Genomic DNA, 13,185 nt, shown 5'->3' on the forward strand with positions numbered 1-13,185 from the left:
CATTTATTTTGTGGCATGTTTAGTGATATTAAACTCCTTGCTGCTAGTCTTTACTATTCTCTGAGCATGGAGACCTTTTCCGTGCTTCTACAGTTTTGTATATACTGTTTCCACTTCCTGGGATGTCTTATGTAACTACTGATTTATTTCCCCAGGGCCTCCCTCTCTTCCTGACAAACTTTTTAAGTCTTTTTGTGTGTGTGCATGCCCAAATTTATGAGTTACATGAGAACATTTGTTACATGTATATAATATGTTGTGATCAAATCAGGGAATTCAGGATGTCTATCATCCAACTGCAGTACATTTTTGTTAATTGTAGTCATCCCACTCTGCTGTCAAATGTTCAATTTATTCCATTTATTTATTTTTTGTATGAGACAGAGTCTCTGTCGCCTAGGCTGGAGTGCAGTGGCACAATCTCAGCTTACTGCAACCTCCGTCTCCTGGGTTCAAGTGATCCTTCCACTTCAGCCTCCCTAGTAGCTGGGACTACAGCTGCGCACCACCGTGCGTGACTAATTTTGTATTTTTAGTGGAGGCGGGGTTTCACCATGTTGGCCAGGCTGGTCTCAAACTCCTGACCTCAAGTGATCTGCCTGCCTTTTCCTCCCCAAGTGCTGGGATTACAGGCGTGAGCTACCACACCGGCTGAATTTATTCCTTTTATCTTACTGTATGTTTATACCCTTTAACCACTTTTCATTCACCCTTTTGCCTTCTACTTACCTTCCCAGTCTCTTATCTATTTTTTCACTCTTCTTTCACGTGTTCAATTTTCTTTTTTTTTTAACTGCCACAGGTTAAGTGAGAACAATATTTGTCTTTTTGCATCTGGCTTATTTCACTTAAGCTATTTCTGCCATGTTGACCTCCAGTTTCATCTATGTTGCTGCAAATGGCATGATTTCCTTCTTTTTTGTGTGTGGTTGAATAGTATTCTGTAGTGTATATATACCACATATTCTTTATCCAATCATCTGTTGATGGACATTTAGGTTTATGTCTATCTTTGCTATTGTGAATAGTGCTGCCATAAGCATGTGAGTGCAGGTATCATTTTGATATATTGGTTTCTTTTTGTTTTAGTGGATACCCAGTAGTGGGATTGCTGGATTGAATGGTATTTCAATTTTTAGCTTTTTGAGAAATTGCCCTGCTGTTTTCTATAGTGGCTGTGCTAGTTTACATTCCCAGCCACCATGTGTAAGAGTTCCCTTTCTCTGTGTCCACACCAACATCTGTTATCTTCTGTCTTTTTAATGAACGCCATCCTCACCGGCATAAGATGGTATCTCCTTGTGGTTTTGATTTGCATTTCTCTGATGATTGGTGATATTGAGCTTTTTTTCATATACCTGTTGGCTCTTTGTATGTCTTCTTTTGAAACATATCTATTCATGTCCTTTGCCCACTTTTTAATGGGATTATTTGGTTTTCTCCTGTTGGGTTGTTTGAGTTCCTTTTATATTCTGGGTATTAGTCCCCTTAGATGAATAGTTTTCAGGTATTTTCTTCCATTCAACAGGTTGTCTGTCTTCACTATGCTATTTCTTTTGCTGTGCAGAAGCTTTTTGGTGTAATAAAGTCTCATTGTCTGTTTTTGGTTTTGTCGCCTGTGCTTTTGAGGTCTTAGTCATAAATTCTTTACCTGGATCTTCTGCATGTGGCTCTCTAGTTCTCCCAGCATCATTTATTAAAGAGGGTGTCCTTTTCCTTGTTACAAGTTTTTGTCAGCTCTATCAAAGATAAGGTGGCTGTAAATATGTAGCTTTATTGCTGAGCTCTTCATTCTGCTCCATTGGGCTACTTATCTGTGTTTGTACCAATACCATGCTCTTTTGGTTATAGCCTTGTAACGTGTTTCGAAGTCAGGTAACGTGATGCCTCCAGCTATGTTCTTTTTGTTCAGGATTGCTCTTGACTATTGGGGCTCTTTTTTGGTTCCATACAAATTTTAGGATTATTTCTTCTGACTCTGTGAAGCATGACAGTGGTATTTTGATAGGGATTGTATTAAATCTGTAGATTTGGGCAGTATGGTCATTTTAACAATATTGATTCTTCTGATCCATGGGCCTGGGATGTTTTTCCTTTCGTTTATGTCATCTTTAATTTCTTTTAACAGTGTTTTGTAGTCATTCTCATAGAGATTTCCATCTCCCTAGTTAAATTTACTCCTAGGTATTTTAATTTTTTTCTAGCTTTTTAGGTGAGATTGACTTCTTGATTTCTTTCTTGGTTGGATCATTTTTGGTATATAGAAACAGTACTGACTTTTATACGTTGATTTTGTAACCTGCAACTTTACTGAATTTATTTGCCAAATCTAAGAGTTGTTTTTGGTGGAGTCTTTAGGTTTTTTTTTTAATACAAGATCATTTGGGAGGCTGAGGTGGGCGGATCACTTGAGGTCAGGAGTTTGAGACCAGCCTGACCGACATGTGAAACCCTGTCTCTACTAAAAATACAAAAATTAGCCAGGCATGACCATGCGTGCCTGTAATCCCAGCTACTCAGGAGGCTGAGGCAGGACAATCACTTAAACCCAGGAGGCAGAGGCTGCAGTGAGCTGAGATCATGCCATTGCACTCGAGCCTGGGTGACAGAGCAAGACTCCATATAATACATATATATATATATGTATATATATAACCACATCATCAGCAAAGAGAGACTGTTGGACTGCTTTTGAATTTTGAGGCCTTTTATTTCTTTCTCCTGTCTGATCACTCTACCCCGGACTTACAGTGCTGTGTTGAATAAGAGTGGCGAAAGTGAGCGTCCTCGTCTTCTTCCATTTCCTGGAGGAAAGGTTTTCAACTTTTCCTCATTCATATGATGTTAGCTGTGGGTTTGTCATATATGACCTGTATTATTTTGAGCTATATTCCTTCTATGCCTAGTTTGTTAAGTATTTTTATCAAATTTCTTAAGTCTTCAGAATCTAGTTTAAATAGACTTTCTGAAGCCTTCTCTTATCCAGCTTCAAACTTTGAACATACATTGCGTTGTCTCCTCTTTCTCTAGTGCTTAGAACACTATTCAGGTTGAGCACCTCTCATCCAAAAATCAGAAATCCAAAATGCTACGCAATCTGAAACTTTCTGAGCACTGGCCTGATGCCACAAGTGGAAAATTCCACATCTGATTTCATGTGACAGGGTGTAGTCAAATGCAGGTGTGTAACACACCATTGATTCAGTGTCCTCAGGGGAGAAAAGGTATTCTGGTGATGCTACTGTGCTGCTTAGGATTACCCTGAACACATTTTTTTCACAATATTAATTATATGCCGCCTTCTTTTTTTTTTTTGAGGCAGAGTGTCGCTCTCGTTCCCCAGGCTGGAGCACAGTGGCGCGATCCTGGCTCACTGCAACCTCCACCTCCCAGGTTCAAGCAATTCTTCTGCCTCAGCTTCCTGAGTAGCTGGGATTGCAGGCGTCCGCTACCACACCTGGCTAGTTTTCATATTTTTAGTACAGATGGGGTTTCCCTATGTTGTCCAGGCTGGCCTTGAACTCCTGACCTCAGGTGATCTGCCTGCCTTGGCCTCCCAAAGTGCTGGGATTACAGGTGTGAGCCACCGTGCCCGGCTGATATGCTGTATTTTTTTTTTTACTATCAAGTACTTAAGTGTAAGAAAATAGTTACTAGTAGCATATACATTCAGAGTCATGAATGATGGTGATGCCAAACAACCGCAGATGGTTCCCAGGAGTGGCAGAGATAGTGGCACTTCTGCTTCCTGAAGGTTCAGTGTACACAAACTTTGTTTTATGCACAAAACTATTTTAAATGTTATATAAAATTACCTTCAGGCAATGTGTATATGGTGTATATGAAACATAAAATGAATCCTGTGTTTAACTTGGATCTCATTCCCAAGATATCTCATCATATATGGGCAAATATTCCACAGTCTCCTGAAAATTGGAATTTCGAAACACTTCTCATCCCATGCGTTGCAGGTGAGGGATACTCAGTCTGTATCATAACCATTCATTTAATCTACTTCCCTTGGATCATTACTGACACTAGTGAACAAATCTTTTTCATCTCCTTTGTGTCTTTTACTAAAAAAATGTGTGGATGGAGAGAGAAATTTGCCATGTAAACCACATGGCACTATTATATCATGTTGTAATTATATTAGGTGATTTTCAAGAGGAGGTTGCCTTTTTTATAATCAAATATCATTTATAATTTATTTGGTATTATTTTTCTTCACTGCATATTTCTTTCTAATAATCTACTTTTATAAAGTAAAAAACATGTAATTACTTGGAGTAGGGGAGAAGACTGATTGAATATGAGAATTTTTTTAGTTCACAGAGAAGAAATTGTCATATACCACCTTGGGCATTTTTAAACAAGAGAAAGTGGTGGATATTAAGGAGGTGAATGGGTAAATCTTTAGTTTAAATTATTTTCTTTCCTACCACTCTCTTTCTTAGTAGGGGGTTCGATTCTAGGATGTAATTCTTAAACAGTAGATATAATAGAATGTGTTATGCCCTTGGATTGACCATCTGGTTAAATCAATAACCCTGCCCATGAAAGTGTCTAATAGACTATTCTGATTCCAGTTTTGTTTTATTTTATGTCCTTAACTACTTCTTTCTCTCAGAAACCGTTCAGACAGTGAACGTTAAGTACAGATCCTCTCAATGTCTTTTTCATAAAATGAGTACCAATGATGCTTTACTATATATGCTGTAAAACTGATGGTTATAAAACAAATTTTTTTCCAGAAAAATAATGTTGTAATTGTGATTTCTTTTCCCAAGTAAGGATTTGGTATAAAATATGTTGTAAAAACAAAGATAAAGCAATGTTACATTTTAGTAATAATTTAAAATAACAAAGTATTAAATTGACTTAAATTAATAGATTTTATAAAGGCTTAATTTGTTCACTTAAACTATCTCGCTACTGAAGTCTCCAGTCCTATCACCTCTGCCCTTCATATACTAAAAGTATATGACCTCATTGCCACTTTCAGAAAAAAAAAAATGAACGTATCAAAATGGGAACTCCCCCAGCTTTTTGCCTCTGAACCAACTTCTTTCCATCTGTATTCGTTCCTTTATCTGTCATTTCTTCCTATTACGATGGAATAGATGTTTCTCCTTCAAGCCAGAGAGCAAAGACCTGAAAGCTTGTTCTCTGGATTTTTTTTCTCCTCTCCTGTATTATCAGCTCTTTTTCTCTGGGTTCTTTCTGTCAGTGCTTATCATACTCAAGTGTCTTCCATCTTAAGAAATAATAACTCTTTAACCTTGTGTATTACTACAGCACCTGCCTTGTTTTTCGCTTTCAAAGAATTGCTTACATATGTTGTCTTCGTTTACGTATGTCTCGTTCACCCCTCAGCCTTCTGCAATATAGACCCTGCAACCACATTGCTGCAACTATTTTTGCCTACTCCACTATCCATTGTTGACTTAAGTGTTGCTAAATTCGGTAGATACTTTTCAATTCTTAACTTACTAGACCTATACTATTTGCTATTCTGCCCATTTAGAAAATCTTTTTCTTGGCAGTCCTTCTCTTTGCTCTCATTGAACCTGCTCCTATGGCTTCGATCACTGCATCATGCTGATTCCAGTAAATCTGTATCTTCAGCTTGCTCTTGAGCTTTAGTGTTTATTCCGCTTGCCAGCAGCTATGCCCACTTAGATGTCTCACTGGTCCCCAAAACTCACAGAATGGAGCTATCACCAACCTGTTCCCTCAAAGCTTTTTCTCCTGCCTGGTTTTTTATTTCAGTGAATAATGCTGTCATTGCTTTGTTGCCTGTGGAAGAAATCATTGTCTTTAACTTCTTCCTTACCTACAATAGTCAATCATAAAGGACCCTACTTCTTATCTGTCTGTTCTCTATAGTAACCACCATTCTGCAATAGCCATCATCATCTCTCATTGAATAATTTTAATACTAATTACTTGTAACTGTTCTCTCTGCCTCCTGTCCTTATTTACTCCCACCAAGCATTCACAAGGCAGCCGAAGATACATTTTTCCAGATAAAATATAATTGATATTCTGTTGCTTAATAACAACAACAAAAAACCTTTAAAGGAGCCCTTCTTGTTGTTCTTGGCATGAAAAGACTTTTGTGTTGTGGTTCCTGATTTTATCCCCAGCCTCATCTCCAGTTGTATACAGTATCCAGCCTCCCTCAATTGCTTTTTCTCTTGCCTCATGTGACTGCCCCTCTCTTACCTCACACACACACACACACACACATATTATCAAGTGATCAAAGTGTGATCTTGGAACCCCTGGGTATCTATGATATCCTTTCAGAGGGTCTGTAAGGTCAACACTATTTTTGTAATAATACTATGATATTATTTGCTTTTTCATTCTCATTCTAATGAATGCCTAGTGGATTTCTTTCAGAGATGATCCAACATGTGATGATGCTATTCCATTGCTCTGGTGGCTGGTGGATATAAACTTATGTAGTTTTAAAAGTTCCCATTTTAAAGTTTGTATAGGGTATATATTGATAGATATAATAAACCAAAGCTCGTCAGGGTCCACAGTAATTTTCAAGAGAATAAAGGGATTCTGGGACCAAAAGGTTTGAGAACAGCCATTTAGGCCTCAGATGACATTTTCTCTGAGGAGTGTTTTTTTGTTTGTTTTTGTTTTTGTTTTTGTTTTTTTGGGAGACGGAGTCTCGCTCTGTCACCCACGCTGGAGTGCAGTGGTGCGATCTCGGCTCACTGCAAGCTCCACCTCCCGGGTTCATGCCATTCTCCTGCGCCAGCCTCCTGAGTAGCTGGGACTACAGGCACCCGCCACCACGCCTGGCTATTTTTTTTGTACTTTTAATAGAGAAAAGGTTTCATCATGTTAGCTAGGATGATCTCGATCTCCTGACCTCGTGATCCGCCTGCCTCGGCTTCCCAAAGTCCTGGGATTACAGGTGTGAGCCACCGCACCTGGCCTCTGAGGAGTCTTTGCTTGGGTCCTCCACCAAGTCCCCTTTGAGTAATCTTTTCTGTTGCACTTGCCATATCATAGCACTTATCATATTGTATTATGATGGGTTACTTATCTTTTTAAGCCAGTAGACACAGAAAACTCTCTAAAAGAAGGAACCTGTTGTATCCTCAGTACCTAGCACAGTTCTGGGTACGTAGTAAGTGTTCAGTAAACACATGTTGTACAAGTGTCTTTGAAAGTCTTTGGAGATGACCTAAATTATTTATTATCAAATATGATTGACATGTTTTAAATTGTAACCATTGTGTGCCTTAGGGACACATTCATTTCTTAAGTTTTCTGACCCATTAATATCTGAATAGGTTTTAGAAAGCAGGTTTTATTTTATATGTGTGTGTTATATTCATATATTAGAGCAGAAGGAATCTATTAGTGGAAGTCAGAAGCTCTATATCTCAATCTGTGTCTTCCACAAGTAACTGTGGAGCCTTGGAAAAGTCTTTTTATTCCTTTGAAGCTAATTTCCCTCATCAAATAATGGGACTGGACTAGGTTGTCTAAAAAGTTTTTCCTTGTACTACATTGTATGATTATATTGAATGATGTCAAATGTATATTGAACGTGATCTATATTTATTTATATTTTACTTTATAAAAATGCACATAAATATAGATTTATCTATATATTAAAATAACTTTGTTTTTACAGGAAGGATGATAAAGACTATGCTTTAAAACAAATAGAAGGAACTGGGATCTCTATGTCGGCATGTAGAGAAATAGCAGTAAGTGAAGTTTTTTTATCATTATTATCAACTGACTTATGAGTACCAACTATGTAAGGCTCTGTATTGTATTTGTCATATTAATTGCAAATTAGTGAATATTTTTTATATCAACTATAGGAAAATATATTAAGGAGAAGTAAAGAGAACATGTAGTTCTGTCTATGTAAACTCTTTATTTGGGGTAAAGTAAATTTCAGTTGTTTATATAAATACATACTTTCCCAATAGCTGTCACTGATAGTAAGGGGTCCAGTTATTTCATTGAGAGCAGTAAAAGTGGCATGTTAGTCCATATAAAATTAATATTTTTATTTTAATAGAATGAAACTTAAGTCATTAGTTATGTCAAATTAAAATGAGGTTGTATTATTTGCTTTTCATTGCTTGTATCTGTTCATTTGAGTATGTAAATATTCATGCCCTTTTATTTTGGAAGCATAGTTTTCCATATTGTGATTAGAATCTCATTTTTATTCCAAAGGGAAGTAGTCGTTGGGTTAATGCGTTAATAATTATCCATACATTTAAACTGAGCATTACTTTTTGAGATTTTACTTCAGTTTTTACTGTTGTAAAACTGTGGGTCCAAATGTGTCTTTTCTGGCTTTACACGGAATATTCTAGAATATATATTATAATCTTTGCTTTTGTTGCTCTCAGCCCTTCTATTATATTTACCCATAATAGTCTGTTATGACCTGGAAATGTTAAACAATTTTGCAAGTTTCCTAGATTCTGTACCAATGAGTCTTCAACTCAAGTAGGTGAAAATAATTTACACTGTGTTGAGGAAAAAGACTCATAAATCTAAGAACAGCTTGTCAAGTACTGTGATAGAATTATATGAGAATGGAGAAGGGTGTACATCTAAACTAAAGTAGAAAATCAGGGAAAGTTCCAGGTTTGGGAACGCATGTAACAATTACCTTCATGAGGGAAGAATCGGGGTGAGATGGAGGATATTGTTAACCGAAGGTAGACCTTGCTGGAAGATGTAGTTATTTTAATTGATACATTTTTTATACTTTTCGATCTTGAGACCAGGTATCTGTGTGTTAACTGTCAGTTATTCAACATCTATTCTGTATATACTGGTCAGTTTTAAAGAGTTAAAAGCCATTGAACTATGGTCAGTGGTGTTAGAAGTCAGGATGTTGATACCCTTGGAGGGAATACAGAGCTTCAGGGTGCTAGTAATGTTCTTTGATCTTGCTCTGGGTCTAGTTACACGGGTTATATATGTGACAGTTCATTGAGCTGTGTACTTATTGTTCACATGCTTTTCTCTTGTTTATTAGTCTTTAACAAAATGTTTTTTATTAAAAAAACACAAAACTCAGTTCAGAAACAGATATTATCTTTGCATATATCATGATAACTATAAATGCACTTAAATACAGAAAGAAGTATGAAAGCCTACTTTTAATGTACTTGATCATGGTTCTTCAATTTAAGATGAGCAGAAATGTTTAATTTTTATGAAGTTCTTACTAATTTTTCTTTTATGGCTATTTTCTGTATGTGGCTGAAGAAATCTTTACCCACTGATTGTGAAAATATTTCCCAATATTTTCTTCTAAAAGCTTTACAGTTTTAAAATTTCTAGTTTATGATATACTCAATTAATTTTTGTTTGTGGTATGATACAGAGTTTGAATTCCCCCTCCTATGTGAATGTACAGTTGTAGCATCATTTTTGGAAAACATCCTTTGCCATAGAATTCCTTTGGCACCTTTGCAAAAAAAGAAAGTATACATTTGGACTCTGTTTCGTTCCATTGTTCTCCAACCTTATACCAATAGATTACTCTACCTTTCTAGCAAGACTTGAAGCCAGGTGGTATAAGGCCACCAGCTTTATTCTTTGTCAGAATTGTTTGGGGTATTTTAGGTTCTTTAGCATTATCATATAAATTTTTACATCTGCTAATTAATTGGTTTTTTTTTCAATGCTTGTTGAGGTTATAATTTGGATCAATTCAAAGAATAATAGTATTGAGACTTTCAAGCCAGCAGAAAGATATGCTTTCCATTTTATTTATTATTTATTTATTTACTTAAAAAAATATATATGGTGTAGTATATATCCTGAGACATTTCTAAATTCACTGGTAGGTTTTTGGTGATTCTTTGGGATTTTTTCTACATAATCATGTCATTTATGAATAGGGATACTTTTACTTTTTCCCCTATTTCTGCTTTTGTTTCTTTTTTTTCTCTTACTGAATTGGTTAGGCCATCTCACACAATGTTGAATAGAGGTGAGAGCAGGTGTCTTTGATTTACTCCCAACTGTGAGGAAAATGTTTCCACTTTCACTGTTCAGTATAATGATAGCTGCACGTTTTTCATAGGTGTTATTAATCAAGTTTAGGAAGTTGTATTGCTAGTTTCCTAAGAATTTTTTTCATAAATGATATTGAATTTTATCAAATGCTTTTTTCTACATGGATAAAAACAACCATATAATTCTTCTCTTATTCTGTTAATTTGGTACAAAATATTTTGTTTTCTTTGTGAAATTTTCCTTTTATCTATGAGTTATTTAGAATTATATTGCTTAATTTTTAAACATGTGAGGTATTTCTAGATAACTTACTGTTACTGATCTAATTTATTTTCCTTGTCGTCAGAGAAAAGAGACCTTGTATTTTAGAGATACATACTGAAATATTTATAGGTAAAATGATACAATAACTGGAATTTACTTCAACATAATCCAGGGTTGGCTGGGAGAGGTGGATATTAGTATAAGTAAATTAAGTTTGGCTGTGAGTGGCTGATGGTACATAGGGGTTTGTTTTAATATTCTGTTTTATTTAGTTTGGAAATTTGTATAACAAAAAGTTAAGAATGAAATAATTCCCATTGTTTCTGGCAAGTTTTTATCAGGCCTTCCTCTTTCCATTTTTTAATTCTTCCTCGAAAAAGTCCTGTGTCCCCAGCATTCACCTCCATTAACTCTCTATGATTACACCTGGTTTGTTTCTTTAATATAACACTCATTACAAATGTAATTATGAGGGGATTCTTTTTATCTATGTGCCTGATTACTTACTTTGTTATCTGTTCCCCCAACCCTCTAGACTGCAACGCATTTCTTCCTCAGCGTGTGCTAGGTGTGCTGTATAGTCCTTGCTCTGTAAGTAAGTGTAGAAGGGAGGGGAAGAGGAAGGAACTCTGAGAATTTCTTCTAAAAACAAAGAGCATTGCATATCTTCATTTTTATTTTTTTGTAAGTGGTTTGTCTTATACGTTATCAAAATTTCCTGTGAGCTGTAATTCCATTAGTGTAGGCATTTTTCAAACTGCACATGGGGGGATCATCAGTATTCCACAAGGCTGCCTTATAGTTGCGATGGGGAAGCAGAGGTAAAGCTCTGGACTTTACTTTTCTACTCACCTCTACTTTAACCTAAGCATACCTCAGTTTTTTTTTCTTTTTTGAGATAGAGTCTTGCTCTGTGGCCCTGGCTGGAGTGCAATGGCACGATCTTGACTCACTGCAACCTCCACCTCCCAGGTTCAAGTGATTGTCCTGCCTCAGTCTCCTGAGTAGCTGGGATTACAGGTGCACGCCATCACGCCCAGCTAATGTTTATATTTTTAGTAGAGACGGGGTTTCACCGTGTTGATCAGGCTGGTTTCAAACTCCTGACCTTGTAATCCACACACTTTGGCCTCCCAAAGTTCTGGGGTTACAGGCACGAGCCACCGTGCCTGACCAAGCATACCTCAGTTTTTATCAATTTGCAAGAATTTGGTTGAAAAAGGCTTCACAGGTTTAACTATATTTAAATAATTTTTGAATTGTTTTCCTTATTTTTTTTAACAGTGATTTCAAGTCAACTGTCACCATACTCATGTTATAAATTTAGAATTTATTTTTATCTTTGCTATATTATGAAATTTTAATGTTAGAATGCAATATAGTTTTGTGAATATTAGGCTTTTTAAACCCATTTTCTCACCATTGTGATATTTATTGAGAAGACACAGTTTGAAGTATTAATTTATTTTTTATATATTTATACTGTAGAAGTTCAAATTAAATGTGATATTGTATTTAAATTTATGGTGAATTACGTAGTCAAAACGGTAATCTTACAACTCAGAAAATAAGTTTTTTTTTTCTCCTAGCAGAATTGGGAAAACATAGATGGTTTCTGTGATGGAAACTGTTATATGAGTATTTTTAAACCTTTTGTTGTCTTTTTTTTTTTTTTTTTTTTTTTTTTTTTTTTTGAGACGGAGTCTCGCTCTGTCACCAGGCTGGAGTGCAGTGGCGCAATCTCGGCTCACTGCAACCTCTGCTTCCTGGGTTCAAGCGATTCTTCTGCCTCAGCCTCCCAAGTAGCTGGGACTACAGGCACCCGCCACCATACCCAGCTAATTTTTGTATTTTTAGTAGAGATGGAGTTTCACCATGTTGGCCAGGGTGGTCTCTTGACCTCATGATCCGCCCACCTTAGCCTCCCAAAGTGCTGGGATTACAGGTGGGAGCCACCGTGCCTGGCTGTTTTCAAAATATTTTAACACAAAATCTTTGAAAAGGCAAAAAATAACTTCTACAGTATTAAAAACTAGTATCTACATGCTCTGGGCTCCAAATAGGGTCATGTAGTGCTGAAGTTCTTTTCGTCACCAGGGAAAGCCTGCATACTCTGTCAGCATCAGAGCATCAAACACACAGGAATGCATGAGGAGTAACAACCTCGCTAGACTCCTTGGGCTCCTACTCTGGCTCTGCCACTTTACTAGCTTGTAGGACCCAAAACAAGTTATTTGATTTCTTTGTGTTTCAGTTTCCCCATTTGTAAAATGGGACAGTCCCTGGCATGTAGTAGGAATTAAGTAAATATTAGCCTTGCTAAGTGCAGCACAGCTCCCAGGTCTTTTGGAATTTCTTCAGTATAAATATTTACTTCAAGGTAATTGTCCACTGAGACAGTTCCATCACCAATCCTCAGTGGCTATTCTCTTTTAATCCCAAAGTGACCTGTCTCCTAACGTGTCTCCCTAAAAACAACAACAACAACAAAACACCACCACCAACAAAGATGTTTTACTTATTCAGTAGTAATAGTTACTTACTGTACTGGTTTGCTTTATTTGCCCTAACAAAATGCTACAGGCTGGGTGGCTTAAACAGCAGTTTGTTTTCTTATAGTTGCGGAGGCTAGGAGCCTAATATCGAGGTGCTGTCAGGGTTAGTTTCCTCTGAGGCCTCTTTCTCTGGCTTGCAGATAGCCTCCTTCTTCCTGTCTCATCAGATGATCATTTCACAGGCACTCCTGGTGTCTCTCTGTAGGTCCTCATCATCTCTTCTTGGGAGGACGCCAGTCAGATTCGATTAGGGCCCACTCTGAAGACCGCATTTTAACCTAATTAGTTCTTAAAAGGCCTTATCTCCAAATACAGTCATGTGTCACTTAAT

The 13,185-nt window shown here is 36.8% G+C and overlaps 1 protein-coding gene across 3 annotated transcripts in view; it reads left to right on the top strand.

The window, feature by feature from the left end:
• The window catches only part of CDK8 (cyclin dependent kinase 8), a 152,850-nt gene that overhangs the window by 74,871 nt on the left and 64,794 nt on the right, over positions 1 to 13,185 (top strand). For all 3 annotated transcript variants that reach the window (XM_050766890.1, XM_050766891.1, XM_050766893.1), the window contains one exon: positions 7,670 to 7,745. In XM_050766890.1, the coding sequence (XP_050622847.1) occupies positions 7,670 to 7,745 (76 nt within the window). The remainder of the gene's footprint in view (positions 1 to 7,669; positions 7,746 to 13,185) is intronic.

This window comes from Macaca thibetana, chromosome 17 (genome assembly GCF_024542745.1).
Source record: "Macaca thibetana thibetana isolate TM-01 chromosome 17, ASM2454274v1, whole genome shotgun sequence".
NCBI lineage: Eukaryota > Metazoa > Chordata > Mammalia > Primates > Cercopithecidae > Macaca > Macaca thibetana.